Source organism: Saccopteryx leptura, chromosome 2 (assembly GCF_036850995.1).
Source record: "Saccopteryx leptura isolate mSacLep1 chromosome 2, mSacLep1_pri_phased_curated, whole genome shotgun sequence".
In the NCBI taxonomy this organism is placed as follows: domain Eukaryota; kingdom Metazoa; phylum Chordata; class Mammalia; order Chiroptera; family Emballonuridae; genus Saccopteryx; species Saccopteryx leptura.
The window spans coordinates 190,540,366-190,555,942 of record NC_089504.1 but is presented as its reverse complement, the minus strand read 5'-3'; the positions used below and the strand labels follow the sequence as shown (position 1 = coordinate 190,555,942).

General features: G+C 42.1%; 1 protein-coding gene across 1 annotated transcript in view; it reads right to left on the bottom strand.

Moving 5' to 3' along the window:
- The window catches only part of VEPH1 (ventricular zone expressed PH domain containing 1), a 102,642-nt gene extending 90,013 nt beyond the window's left edge, over positions 1-12,629 (bottom strand). The window contains exon 1 of the mRNA XM_066365878.1: positions 12,492-12,629. Within this exon, the coding sequence (XP_066221975.1) occupies positions 12,492-12,629 (138 nt within the window). The remainder of the gene's footprint in view (positions 1-12,491) is intronic.
- Between the last annotated feature and the right edge of the window lie 2,948 nt (positions 12,630-15,577).

Below are 15,577 nucleotides of genomic sequence, written 5' to 3'. Positions count from 1 at the left end.
GGGAGAGGCTGTCCAAGGTCAGCAACAATAGCATGAGCTGGAATAGCCACTGGAGAAAGAGCTGCAGATATGAAAACTGTAGATCAGGCTAAAGGTTGAGAACTAGCTATGGTTTGAACTGGAATGAATGCTGGAGAAAGAGGCTGACTGGGTTTGAGAGCTGCAGAAGCAGACTGAGCACCGACAGTGCCTGAAACTGAAGTGGTCTATGGAGAAGGAGGCCGAACAGTTTGCGAGTTGCAGTTTGCCCTGGAAATTGAACATTGGCAGCAGCAGTTGTTGGAGAAACAACTGTGGGTTCAGATTCAGGCCAAGAGCTGGCAGCTGCAGGAGACAAAGATGGTGCTGTGCAGGTGGAGTGGCTTTGAATCAGCAGGAACAGGCATTTCTAGCTCCTCTTCTGGGGATGAGGAGGCTTGGGCTGAAGCTGCCGTCTGCACACTCAGAGCTTGGCCAGTGGTCATTCAGAAGGTAAAAACCCAGCAGCAAAGAGTACTATCCCTGGTAGGAACATAGGGGTGAACAGCATTATGCTCTCTGGAGCAGAGGTGGAGAGGTTTACTACTGTTGCCACGTGCTCCTTGGGGCAGTGTCTTCAGAGCTACCATGATGGTAGGAATAAGAGGGGATGCTGAGGCCCTATGTGAACCTGGCTGTCTATAATGGACTCTTGAACTGCAGCCAATGGGGGCACCAGCTTCCTTGTTGAATGGACATGCCACTTTTGGACAGTATGACAGACTCTGATGGGGGGGTTAGCTCTGGTGGGGGCCCTCCTGCACTGGAAAGCTGTTCTCGTCCAGTTGGCAAGATGTACCAAGGACACTTTAAGATTTCCATGAACACAGCCCTGAGGCCCTCCCACCTACTGTGGAGTAGGGAGTTAGAGGTGGGCCTCCAGTTTGCACCTTGGGCAAACAATGCGCAGGGAGATATTGCAAGGGCACCTTGGTAATTGTTGCAATTGTGTAACTTGTGCTGTTGCTATAGTTTGTTTATATAATGTACCTCATTCTTTGCACAGGGATACCTGGAGTGTAGATTGTGAAGCGAGCAAAAGAGGTGAATGTAGGACAAACTAATGTGCTTCATAAATGTTAGGTTTGAATTGGCATGGGTCAGCACCATGTGTGTGTAGTCTGTGGAAGGCTACTGTGCTTGCCCTCAGGGTGGAAGATTGCAAATTGTGAACTGCCAACCTCCATGAGGAGGGGCTATTGTTTGCTATTATTTGCTGTAGAAGGGTTATTTCTGCTCGGCCTGTTTTGCTGGGGAGTGCTGAGGTTGGTAGGTGCTGAGAAAAGTGAATCCAGGCTTGAGAGTTCTGAGTGAGAAGGTAGCTGTCTTCTCTGCCTGTTTGCTTGTCCACCATTAAGAGACTGTGAGCCTGACCTGTGGTGGTGCAGTGGATGAGCGTCGACCTGGAAATCCTAAGGTCGCTGGTTCAAAACCCTGGGCTTGCCTGGTCAAGGCACATATGGGAGTTGATGCTTACAGCTCCTCCCCCTTCTCTCCTCTGTCTCTCCTCTCTCTCTCTGTTCTCTCTAAAATGAATAAATAAATAAATTAATTAAAAAAAAAGTTTAAAAAAAAAAAAAAAGAGACTGTGAGTTCGGTCAGCAATGGGGGAAGGTCATGTGAGGAACTAGACCCAGGAACTTTGGCTAGAACCACCCACGCCCAAGCATGCCAAAAGAAACTTCCCAGGAGTCCTTTGGAAAAGAGCAACCGTCTGTCAGCCAATGAAATTTCACCACGTCATATTAGATCCACTGCCCTAACAACCCTTTAAATTTCCTCCATGCGACTTCTTGAGCCCCTGTCCCCCGGACTAGAGAACCTCATCAGGCAGGATGCACTGTACTAAATAAAGCTTTTGTTTATCAACACTTCGTGGCTACGCCCTTCTTTCTTCCTTGGAGGGGAAAATACCTTACATTTGGTACGAAAACCTGGGAGGAGTTTGAAGTTTGCTGGTGCCACTCTTCTCTCCTTCCCTTCCAAGGAAGAATCAAGATCTCTGACCTCCCACCCACTTCGGCACACAGTGCAATAAGTCCCCTGCCTCCAGCCTCCCCACAATTCTTTCCGCCAAGACTCCCTGTCTGTAATCGCAGCTGTGTCAGAGACCTCTTATCTGTTCTGAGTGCGTGTGAGCCCGTGGAGACGTCCCAGTCACTTCCACTCTACCTAACCATCTGGTGGCCAGAGCTTGAGTTGCGGGATGCCAATTCTCATCTCTGACCACTCCAAGAACTTAGAGCAGCCATAGAAGCACAGGAATCTAAACCTGATCCAAAAACACTCCTGGACTGCCTTATTTGAAATCTCTCCCTCCCTAAAGAAGAGGAAACTGTTCTTCTCTGCTGTGGCCAGGCCACAGAACACACTGAGTAATCAGACCAGGTGGCCTCCTGAAGGGACTTTCAGTTTTAACACCCTCACCAATTTAACAATCATCAAAAGAACTGGGAACTGGTTGGAGATCCCTTACATTTAGAGTTTCTAGTATTTGCCCTCTTGTCCTAATCTCTGTGCCAGCTGGTCAACAACACAGGTCCTTTTGGCCAGAGAAACCTCACTCCTGATCTTTCCTCCTTAGCCGACCCCCAACTCTCTTCCCCTCCTGCATGGCTCCCTCCATCCTATCAGGCTCCTCCCCTCCCTTCACCAATCCTGGTTCTCATTTACTTGCAAATACCAGTCCCTCTTTTTCCTCCCCTGCTGGCCAAGGGCCCCTCCTTTGTCCACTGTGTTCTTAAGCCCCTCCCCCATCAATGCCTGGAGGCCACCAGGCATTGGCCCTCATGCCGGTTTGCAGGGCTTCTGATCCCATGGTCCAACCCTCATCTTCTTGCAGGAAGGCCTGTCCTGTCCTGCCTCTGGCTCCAGCATTTATGGCCGGATCTGGGTGCCAGATTCCTTAGGAGCTCCCCCTCCTCTTATTCTCAGCTCTCGAACCCCTATCTGAGACCTGTGAACATAGCATTTAAAGTTTTTAATGGTCGCAGCTAGTAGAAAAAGGCCGAGGCTGCTCACCAAGCCCACATGCAGCAGAAGGTGATGCTCCATACCCAGGCTCTTGTGGCAGCCCTGAGGCCAGCAGAGCATCAGGAGCAAGGCATAGGAGATGCCTGACCCAAGTCCGGGCTGCAAAGAGGATCCCCACCAGGAGCTTGCTTTAAATGCGGCAAAGAGAGACACTGGTCCCAGCAGTGCCTCTGCCCGTGGCTGCCCACTAAGCCCTGCCCTAACTGCAAGCAGCCCAGTCACTGGTGGAGCGATTGCCTCTTTTGGGCAACAGGCTTTTCCTCAGTGCCTCTATGTGGAGGACAAGCCACCCAAATGGGAGGCCAAGCCAGCCAGGTGGGCCCATTGCTAGAACTCCTAGGTCTCATGGACAACTGACACGGCCCAGTCTCGGAGACCCCCCCATCACCCTCACCAAGTAGCAGGTAAGTCCATGTCATTTATTGTGGACATGGGGACTACCTTCTCTGTTTTGCCATCACACTCTGGACCTCTAGTTCCCTCACAGGTCTTGGTTATGGGATGGATGGGACCCCTTCTCCTTTGCATGCCACCTCTGACATGTAGTTTGGATGAAATCTCCTTCCACACTCATTCTTAGTTATGCCATCATGCCCTGTACTCCTCCTGGGTCAGGACATTTCACAAAGTCTTGGAGCAACTATCCAGCTGACAACATCTTCCTTGCTTCCAAGGGTTCCTCCATAATTAATACTACCCTCATTTCTAACCATGTCTCTTGCCTCAAGCTGCCCCCATGCAGAAGCTGGCAGTCAGAACCACTGGGCCCTACCAGTCTCCAGCTCACTAAAAGGTTTGGCCGTGCAGATCCTACTGTTGCTCCTGTCCCTCCCACCAGAAACCTGCATCCAGAGTGAGCTAAAGCAGGAAGCAATGCTGTTCCATGAGACTGGCCCAATGGAAGAAAGCATCAGGGTCCTTTACCATCTGCAAGAGAAAATGAACAAGGACCTCTCCTTCTACAACCCGCTTAACTCCTGATGGCAGCCACCCATGCTCATCTGGGCTGCCCCTGTTCTGAGTTCTCTTCTAATTATTAGCATATTACTCATATTTGCTTCTCTATTTGAAAAATTCTTACAGGACTGTATCCACGAAGTTTCTTGAGTCACAGTCAAACAGATGTTCCTCACAACTCTCCTCAAAGCCACCACCTTCTGACCTCCCCTCCCCATGGTGTCCCTAACCAGCAGGAAATAGCCAGATGAATAGTGGCACACTTATCTAACATAAAAGGTTGGAATGTGAGGTCAGTGGGCAATGGGGGAAGGTCACTTGAGGAACCAGACCCAAAAACTTTGGCTAGAACCGCTCACACCCATGAGCACCAAAAGAAACTTCTCAGGAGTCCTTTGGAAAAGAGTGACCGTCTGTCAGCCAATGAAATTTTGCCATGTCATATTAGCTCGACTGCCCTAACAACCCTTTAAATTTCCCCCACTTGGTTTCCCCCATGCGACTTCTCTGGCTCCTGTCCCCCAGACCAGAGAATCTTGTTGGGCGGGATGCGCTGTACTAAATAAAGCTTTTATTATTCCACACTTCGTGGCTACACCCTTCCTTCTTCCTCAGTGGGGAAAATACCTTACAGCGACTTTAATAAATGGAATGGCCCACCATTTTCTGGCTCCACTGTTTCTTTACTGTCTGCCTGAATCCAAAGAGAACCTGCATAGCCATGGTGGCAGCCACTGGCCTTACGACATGTTTACAACACAACTTCTCATTCCTTCATACCTTCTTTCCCTAATCAGTTCCTCTCTTAGTCTCCTCCATCCTACTTAATGACAACTTCATCATTCTAGTTTATCAGGCCAAAAAGCTTTGAAATTTTCTCTTTTTCTCTCTCCCTCTCTACCACATCTACCTCAGTAAATCTTTTTGGTTCCACTTTCATAAATGTATCCAGAATCTGAACACTTATAACCACCTCTATTGCTCCATAATGGTCATGACATCTCTGTTCTTTTTAATCTGGATTATTGCAGATTATAACTGGCATCCTTAATTCTGTTTTTGCCTTTTCACAGACTCTTCTCAAACCAGGAAAAGGAAACTCAGTTTGTGTTACTTCTAAGGTCAGAGCTCTCCAGCCTCTACTTCTCAAAAGTAGCTGGAAGTCCCATTGTCCTTTGACCTCCTTACTTTGCTCCTTCTGTTACAGACACACTGGCCTCCTTGCTGTCTCTCAAAAACTCCAGGCTTCCCCTGACTTCAGGGCCTTAGCACCAGTAGTTTCTTTGGCCTGAAATGACTTCCTCCAGGTATCTAGAGGTATTGCTGCTTCATCTCCTTAAAGGTTTGCTTAAATGTCAGCTCTCAGTATGTCCTATCATCTCTGCTCTATTTAAAAATTCAAACTTCTCATTCGTTGTCCTTCTGCACTGCTTTATATTTCTACACAGCACTTACTTATCCTCTTCTAATATACTATATATTTTTCTTATTTATTTTATTTTCTGTTTAACCCAATTAAATGAATGATAGCAGACATTTTTTGGGGGGGGTCAATTTTGTCCAGTCCTGATTTCTCAGCATCCAGTACAGTGTCTGCAACATTGTATGTGCCTAATATATTTATTGAATAAATGGAAGAGAATTATAGACAAATAATTAGGATTAATAAGAGACTTGAACCTGACCAGGCGGTGGCACAGTGGATAGAGCATCATATCGGGATGCGGAAGACCCAGGTTTGAGAGCCCGAGGTCACAAGCTTGAGTGTGGGCTCATCTGGTTTTAGCAAAGCTCATCAGCTTGGACCCAAGGTCACTGGCTCAATCGAGCAAAGGGTTACTCAGTCTGCTGTGGCCCCCCAGTCAAGGCACATATGAGAAAGCAATCAATGAACAACTAAGGTGTTGCAACAAAAAACTGATGATTAATGCTTCTCATCTCTCTCCCTTCCTGTCTGTCTGTCCCTATCTATTCCTCTCTCTGACTCTCTCTGTCTCTGAAAAAAAAGAGACTTGAGCGAGTCTACTGGATACAAGATCACTACACAAGTGTCATTTCTGCTATAACAACCTTAAAATAGTTGCTAAATACAATTTTTAAAAAGGATATCATTTAGCCAGACCAGGCAGTGGCACAGTGGATAGAGTGTTGGACTGGAATGTGGAGGACCCAGGTTCAAAAACCTGAGGTCGCCAGCTTGAGCACGAGCTCATCTGGTTTGAGCATGGGGTCACTCAGTCTGCTGTAGCCCCCGGTCAAGGCACATATGAGAAATCAATCAATGAACAGCTAAGGAACCACAATGAAGAATTAATGTTTCACATCTCTCTCCCTTCCTGTCTGTCTGTCCCTATCTGTCCCTCTCTCTGACTATCTCTGTCTCTGCCACAAAAAGGATATCATTTATAATCTCAGCTAAAAATAGAAAATACTTATAAATTGAAAAAAGATGTATAAGACTCTTAAGATCCTTAAGAAAAAAATTATAAAATTTTATTGAAAGATATTTAAGAAAAGCTAAATAAATGGATAGACAAAATCTACAGATAAAAAGACTATAGAATAAAATTGTTAATCTTCAAATTAATTTATAGATGTAATAAAATTTTTCAATCAAAATACTGACAGAGTTATTTATGAAACTTAAGAAACCTGATAGAAAATTGTTAAAGGACAAAAACAAACCAAAACAATTTTAAAAAAATTGCAGATAATTTTTCAACCAGATATCAATAATTACTATAATAAAAGGTGAGAGACAAGCTGTACTTGAAGTAAGTGATGTGAAACATGCACAAGTAACAAAGGATTAGTATAAGAAGATTGGCCCTGTCCGGTTGGCTCAGTGGTAGAGCGTCGGCCTGGCATGCAGAAGCCCCAGATTTGATTCCTGGCCAGGGCACACAGGAGAGGCGCCCATTTGCTTCTCCACCCCTTCCTCTCTGTCTCTCTCTTCCCCTCCCACAGCCAAGGCTCCATTGGAGCAAAGATGGCCCGGGCACTGGGGATGGCTCCATGGCCTCTGCCTCAGGTGCTAGAGTGGCTCTGGTTGCAACAGAGCAACACCCTGGATGGGCAGAGCATTGCCCCCTGGTGGGCGTGCTGGGTGGATCCTGGTCGGGCACATGCGGGAGTCTGTCTGACTGCCTCCCCATTTCCAGCTTCAGAAAAATACAAAAAAAAAAAAAAGATAGCAAAAAAACTCCTTCAAATTAATAAGAAAATGCATATTTCTAAAAATCTCAATAGAAAAATGGAAAGAAAAGAACCTCAACCATAAACAAGTATTTTACTGAAGAGAAAAGCCAGATGGTAAATAACAAATAAACTTATTTAGAAAATGGTCAGCCATCCTAGTAATGCAGAATTGCAACTTTTAACAACAATCAGATACTGTTTCACTTACAGTGACAAAAACTTTAAAAATCTGATAAAAGCAACAATGGGTAAGGTAAAGTCATGGAACTCTTGTACATGGCTGATGGGGGTGCAAATTGGTTTCACCACATTGGAGAGCAGTTTGGTGATATCCCAGAAAGTTGAAAATATATAAAACCCTCGAACCAGTTATTTCACTTCAAGGGTGTATACTAGAAATACTAGCACATTTGCCAAAATTGCTAATTATAAGAATTTTCACTGTAGCACTGTTTAAATACTAAATGTTCATCAAGCAAAGAATGGATAAACAAACTGTGGCATAGTCATATAATAGAATACCTGTACTCTATCTCACCAAAAAAAAAATAATAATAATAAATTGGGACTGCATGCATCAACATAACTAAACCTCAAAACATGAGCTTATGACTGCATTGATATAAAGTTTAAAAACATGAAATATAATACTTTAAGTATTGAATCATGATTATGTAGCAAAGAAATAAAAAGCATGCATAAATAAATATCACAATCGAGATACTGATAACCTTTGGGAGAAAAGAGAGGAGAAATGGATAAAAGATTGACAGGCAAGTGATTTCAGTCTTATCAGATTGCTTAAATTGGGTGGTTTTTGAGTACCTAATATTTTTTATTTTTATAAAAAAAAAATTAGAGAGAGGCCCTGGCCAGTTGGCTCAGTGGTAGAGCGTCAGCCTGGCGTGCAGAAGTCCCGGATTCAATTCCCGGCCAGGGCACACAGGAGAAGCGCCCATCTGCTTCTCCACTCCTCCCCCTCTCCTTCCTCTCTGTCTCTCTCTTCCCCTCCCACAGCGAGGCTCCATTGGAGCAAAGATGGCCCAGGCGCTTGGGATGGCTCATTGGCCTCTGCCCCAGGCGCTGGAGTGGCTCTGGTCGCAACAGAGCAACACCCCGGAGGGGCAGAGCATCGCCTCCTGGTGGGCAGAGTGTCGCCCCCTGGTGGGCGTGCCGGGTGGATCCCGGTGGGGCGCATGTGGGAGTCTGTCTGACTGTCTTTCCCAGTTTCCAGCTTCAGAAAAATACAAAAAAAAAAAAAAAATTAGAGAGATCTAGAAGATGGATGGAACAATTAGGCATGAGTGAACATCACGGGAAAAGTGGGGCTGGAAATGGGAGAAGCGGATGAATGGATGAGGAGACTGTCTTGCCTGCAATTGCCTGGGAGGAGAGCCCAGATAGAAGAGTGATTATTAGGTAAAGGTATTCCAGAAAAGACTTGCAAGGAAAAGACGCATTTAAAGTCATTTAGGGCAACATGGAGTAAAATTTTAGTGTAAAGTCACATTTTCAAAGTAAAGGAAAAGAACAAAATATTCTCCAGTGATTTTGGAGTAATTGATAGAAAAAAGGCATGAACTATAGAGTGGGATCTAGTATGTTTCAATAATTTTGTGAATGGCTTTGGGAAAAATATTGGAGTTTTGTTTACCAAATTTAAGGGTCAATAACTAATATATCAAACTGAATCATGATTTTTTAAAAAAGTATGAATATCCTGAAAGAAGGGCCTAAAAATAAGAATATTGTTGAAATTTTTTTTAAATGTGACATAATTCATTTAAAAACTTTTTTCAAATTATTCAATTACAAATGTTGATTCAACCTGAGGATCTTGGCATATCACAGGATAAATGTGGCCAACTGTGTGATGTTATTATTGAAAAAAATTGAGTATCTGATTAGTATCAGCAGTTGTTCTAAGCAATTGGTTCAAGTACTAGGCAATGATACATTACAATAATAAATTAAGAAGATTCCAGGGGAGGATAACTAGAATGTTGAGAATGCAGACAGTTCTTTGGAGCTACAAGGAGACATTCCCCAAGAACTGGAAAACAAGATTATCCTTTGAGGATTAAACAAAACAACAACAAAATCCACTTGTATGAGTAAAATCAGCCAGCTACAGGGCTAATCTAAGAAGCTATATGGATGACTTCAAAGGTGAGTTAAATATAATCTCAGAGAGGTAGAACAAAAATGTGACTATAACACAGGAGGAGGAAACTAATCAATCTTGTCTAGTAAAAGATTTGGTACATAGACTTGGAGAGAACAGCATAGAGCACACAGAGATGCTAATTCTCATGAGTTTTATTTTACATTGTAAATTAACAAGTCAGCATTCTAATTTATACTTCTGAGTTTTGCATTTGGATAGTATGATTTGGATAGCAGGACAAAATTGAGTTGCCAAAATTGAGACTGAAAATAGGAGGTGATGTAGCCTTTGCCTGTCGTGGGTCCCTTTCCTTGTTAAGGAAAAACACGAGGCACTGAGAATGTTTAGCTGGGAAGAGAGAAGTCTAAGATGAGATTAAAACTGTCTTCATATGTTTAAAGTTTTTTTTTGTATGAGCAGAGGTTAGATTCTTTTAATTTGAGAGGCAAAGAAAAGAACAAAGAACAATGCATAGAAAATACAAAGAATGGATTTCATCTGGCTGAGAGCAGAAACATGCGAACAATTTAAACAGTGAACAGGTATCTCTTTGTCAGTTATGATTCATTTGTCATAAGCAACAGAAAAAGTCTACATAACTACAGTAACATAATACTAAAGATATAAAATGGTTCAAAGGTTTGGGGAATAAAACCAAAACTGCACTATCTGGCTTTAGGACAGTGACCAAACAGTTATGGTGATAGGTTTAGGAAGTTTAATCTGGTCATTGTTGGTAAGTGAACTAGAGAAAAATGGAACCAAAGTCAGGGAGATTAGTTGTTTTGAGGCCTGAGCCAGGGTGACAGCAGCAGGAAGTGAGGTGCATATGAGGAGGCATTTCTCTGGTGTTGTCTACAGAACACACAGGGCAAGAGCAGAGAGAGAGAAAGGGGTCAAGAGGGACTTTAGGTTTCAAACGTGGAGATCTAGGAAAATGACACTATTACTATAACTGGAAGGAGATGATAACTGCTGATTAAGACATTAATTTTAAGGTGTTGGGTATCAACTACTATGAGCTTGAAGCTTAGGGAGAGATGTCAAGCCTAAAAACAGATTTGGAATTCTCTCATGTAGAGATTTCACTTGAAGTTATATGAATAGATGAGGTTTTATAAGGACAAAATATAATGCAATAAGGCAACTATGTCTTTTTAAAACCACTAGAGATTATGTAAGAAATAATAAAACTTGAACTGGCTCTTAAAGAAATAGAAAGGGAAAAGGAATTCCACAAAGGGACATATTTATAACTAGGATTGATCCGGAAAGTTAAATATTGGATTGATCAGAATGGCTACTGAATTTAAAAATTGGGTTGATTTGCATGATTCCCCTGAAAAATGATAATTTTTATTATGCCACCCATATGCCCTGTGCCCTGGTTGCAGATAGAGAAATGGAAGAATGAGACATGAAGAAGTCAGTATATGAAGAACACAGGAGACCTGTTGGTCTGGTGGCATGCTCACTGGAAGGTTTAAAGGATGGCCAGTGCTTCTAATGACAAGGGACCCGCCAGCTCTTGTGGTTAACAGTGAACAGTGGGACACATAACACAGAACTCTACAGCCCTAAAATTCTAAATTTAACATCTGTGAGACAAAGCAATTGAAAAAGGAAAGAAACAACCATGAAAAAAATATCACTGACACTAGTGACCTCTAGTGGAAATAGATTTCAGGGACTGTAGATATACATAATATTGTATTACTAGAAAAAACATAATGATTTATTATATCTAATAAATACTATAAATAATATAATATTTATTAGAAATATATACATGCTATTAGATTAGATGAAAATCAGTGGCACATTCACCCAATTTATTTCCAGAGGAGTATGAAGAATAGACTGCTAGAAATAGCACATAAATCTTACCCAGAAAGTGGAAATCTACCAGGAAAACTTGGTGTTTTGAGCCAAACTAAGTTGATTAATATTCTGGAAAAAATATGGACACATAATTGCTGTCAAAGGCATTACCTGAGAAAAGAAGAATGTTTGGGCTGTGATTTCACCCACCACTGCGGGGATGTGGCAGGTTAGTGACAGCCATGAGAGGATACACATACAGGCTGGAGAAGGAAGATGCCCAGGTTGCCAGAAAGCCTTTTAAACATTCCTTTCTTATGTCATGGAAGAAAGCTGTTCCTTTTGAGTGTGTACACATTTGTTGTTTGGTATTTTTCGGCCTATTGCCTCTTTCCTCTGCCCCATGCATGTTTATGTCACATGTTGGTGAATGCTCTTAAGCTGGGAGAATATGATAGGGTACTTGGTGGCCTTGGCCTTTGAGATGGGACCAGTCTCATGAAGGGCCTAAGCATGATCAGGAAGGTCAAGATCAAAGCACACCAGACACTCCATATTACCCCCTTTGGGAAAGTATTTCTAGAATATATAAACTTAACTATATATAAATATGGTCAATATATAAATATATAAATGACTTGACTATATATAAATATATATAAATATATAAATTTGTCTGTTAACCTTGGGGGCTAATAATTGGTGAGGTGAATTAAATGGTAAGGGGATGAGGATGTAGAAAAAGAAACAAAGGAAAAAAATTTTAAAAAACAAACAAACCCAGAGATGATATAGAAGCAAAGAGAATAAGCATTATCAAGCCCTGGGCAACTGTCCCTTCTAGCAGCAGAGTGGTGGTTGTCCTTGTCTCATATTACTTGCACGGCAAGAGTGTCATCTTGCCTTCTTTTATTATTCAGCCTCCATGCACACCCTGCTTTGTTTACTGATGCTGTAAACATCAGTGTAGCCTGGCAGGTCTGCTCTCCCCTGGATTTTCTCTCTTTCCTTTCCATGTCATTTCAAGGACTTAGAGATAACCTTTAGAAAACCTTTTTTTGAGAATTAAACTTTGGTCTGCAATTTCCAGAGTTCTGGTCTCCACAAGTGGGCAAAAATCAATCAATGACTTTTCCTGGTATTACTCCTTAGATGTCAATTATACCACAGAGAGACCAATATTAGTAATCCTTCCTCTTTTTCCTGCACAGACCCTTTCCCCCAGGATAGTACAATTATTTGGCTCTAGAATAAATAGGTCATGTCAGGGATCTAGTCTAAAAATGAGTTTACTTACTGAAGATGAACTAATTATTTTAATTTGCTCCAAAGCTTCTGTCAGGCTATCTTCAATCTCAGAGTCATCTAAGAAGAAGAGGTCCCTGGCTTGTGAAAGATCTTTTTGTCCCAAGACCAGTCTGAACAGGTAATGCATGATGAACAGTTTGATAGTCAATTGACTTTCTGTAGGCCCAGGGCCATGTGTCCCAGTTATCAGACGTTAGTAAGAAAAAAACATGTAGCAGGAGGTATACTTTTGTATTCCTTAAAAGGTCATGTTTCTCCAGACTTTGAGGTCTTTTTTGACACTTTCTGCAAGAGAAACAAATGACACAATGTAGCCATTAGCAGAAAAACATGACCTCAGAAAGTGAACTTGGTGTCCAACAGAGAGGAAAAAGGAAGACCTTTGGAAATGTGCAAAGAGCAGCAATTTTCAGCCTTTTTCATCTCATAGCATGCATAAACCGATTACCAAAAATCTGCAACACACCAAAAACATCTTTTTTGCTGAACTGACAAAAATATAGGTATAGTTTTGATTCATTCATACCAGATGGCTGTTTTTATTTTTTTTTATTTGACAATCTAAGGGAAAAGAGGTCAGTGCCCCTGACTAAATAGTAAGGCACTGCATGTTTTTCTTGTGACACACTGGTTGAACATCACTGGCATAGAGTAAGATTGTGGCTTGACAGATTCAAATAAGATCTTTCCTTATTTTTGTCTCAAAAAGTCTTATCAAAGAGTATTAGGTTTTTCCAGAATTTAATTTGAGCCTTAAAAAGCAGTGTCAACCCTAAACTTATTTTTCTCTTTTCTATATTCATCTCCTTTTCTCCATGCCACAAAAAAATAAAGGAACAAGCAACAAACATGCCAGATTTCCCCCAAGTAGATTCCCATGGAAACCAAACAGAAAAGGGCAATGAAGGAAAGAGAGAACACAGAAAACATCTTTTAGACCTGCTGCCTGGTTTCCTCTCTTTTCCTGGCCATGGAAAGGAATGCTTACCTTCTTGGCTGGGTTTCTTTGCTAAACCAACCAGAGAAACTGGTCCTACCCTCAGTTCAGAGGATGACCTCAATACTTGCCCTGTTCTTATACAATCTCTAAATTAGTAACAGTGAAATAAAGCATGCTGCCTATGAGTATGTGGCCAGATAAATCTTGACAGGATGTGAGCATGAACTTGAACATTGAACTTGTAGATGATAACATTTCAAAGCAGGCAATCCTCCCTCTATTCCCACAGCTGAACTAATAAAGTTCCACTGTACTTCTCATTCAATTAACAGCCCAAAGAGAGTAGAAAAGTGGCACAAATTAAATATCTGATTATTTTCATCAGCTTCCTTCTGAGCCTAATAAAATCACAGACCATCTGTACTGTAGAGACCTTAACAATCATATAATGGCCGAGGAGGTTTAATGACTTCACCAAGGTGCCGTGAGCCAGTGCAGCTAGTAATTCCAGGTCCTGAGGGAGAACAGTGCAGAATTAAGAAAAAAGACTCACTGAGAAAAGAAGATGGGATCGGGAGGCCTCTGCAATGCTGATGGCAAGATCAGAGAGCGAGAGCCCCCCTTCTTTGCTTTATTATATAGCATAGACAATTAAAGCCTTTAAGTCAATATACAAATAGGAAAGTCTCTGATACAAAGTCACTCATCTGAGGCATAAATTGGATTCCTCATAAGAGTGCACCACCCCACATCATGCAACAGTCAAGGGTGTAGGGAAAAGCTTAGTGTTGAAAAGATCTTAGTATCCAAAGATCTTAGTGTTAAAAATAAAAGATCTTAGTATTGCCTGACCTGCAGTGACACCATGGGTAATGTGTCAACCTGGAACACTGAGGTTGATGGTTTGAAACCCTGGGCTTCCCTGGTCAGGGCACATATGAGAGTTGATGCTTTCTGCTGCTCCTCCCCCCTTCTCTCTCTCTCTCTCTCTCTCTCTCTCTCCCTCTCTTTCTCTGTCCCCTCTCTCTAAAATGAATAATTAAAATATAAAATAAATAAAATGAAATAAAAAAAGATCTTAGTATTAAAAGAGTGGGAAAGGCTTAGTCTTAAACTAAGACTTAGGCTATAATGACTTTGCCAGTTTACAGCCTGTTTCTCACATATGCCCCTTTTTTATATTTTTTAAATTTAGCTCATGTGCTGAGTTTTGCATTCATTTTATTTCCCAGATTCTAATACAGAGGCAGATAGGAAAAATACAGAATAAACAGAAAATTAGCATAGCCAATGTTAACAGATACTTAAACAAGTGTCTTAATACGTACAGGGATTAAAACCCTTAAGCAAATTCTTAGCCAATATAACAGGGTCTATAATAGAGTCTTTGCTGTTTTGAATGCCCTTAACATGTTCACCAAGTCCATGCTGACACATCACCATTCTGCATTCCCTGCAAATGCAACGCAACCTCAGTTCAGTCATTGAGAGCTGTCACAAGGAGCAGGAGTTCAGGAAACACATCCAGAAAAAGTTCAGGAGTCCAGCAACACATCCAGGGAAAGTTTGCATGGCACTGGAACTGTTGCCACACTTTCACACTCTGCAGTTAGCCTCCAAGTCCAATGACCACTGCTTCCAGCACATTAAACCTTTGTCTCAAGCCTAATGTCAATTCTGGGTTTCTGGATATGGTTCAGGTAAACTAGAAGGGCCATCTGCAGGCATGTGTGGAGATGGAGCCCCTGTTCTTTTCAGCCTGGAGAGATGAGACAACGGGGCCCCTTCCTGGAGTTTTTCAGCCATGGGGTGATGAGGAGAACCTTGGGATACACTATGCTGGGTGGCAGAGATAAATTTATAACAGAAGTAAACAAAAAAAAAGAAAGAGAGCTCTAAATTAGGAGTAGGTCCCAGCCTAAAATAGGCATGGAGCATTGAGGCAGGAGGAATAAAAGAGACTATATATTAAACAAAGCAGCAGAAAGTAAAACTGTCAACACCTACAGCAGAGATCTTCGAGGGATAAATAAAAACCCAAATATTAAGGCAAGGCATAGTAAATGGCCCTCATGTCCATAAGAAATGAGAGCAGTTTACCTGCTACTTGGAAGAAATACCCTAGGCTTGTCCAC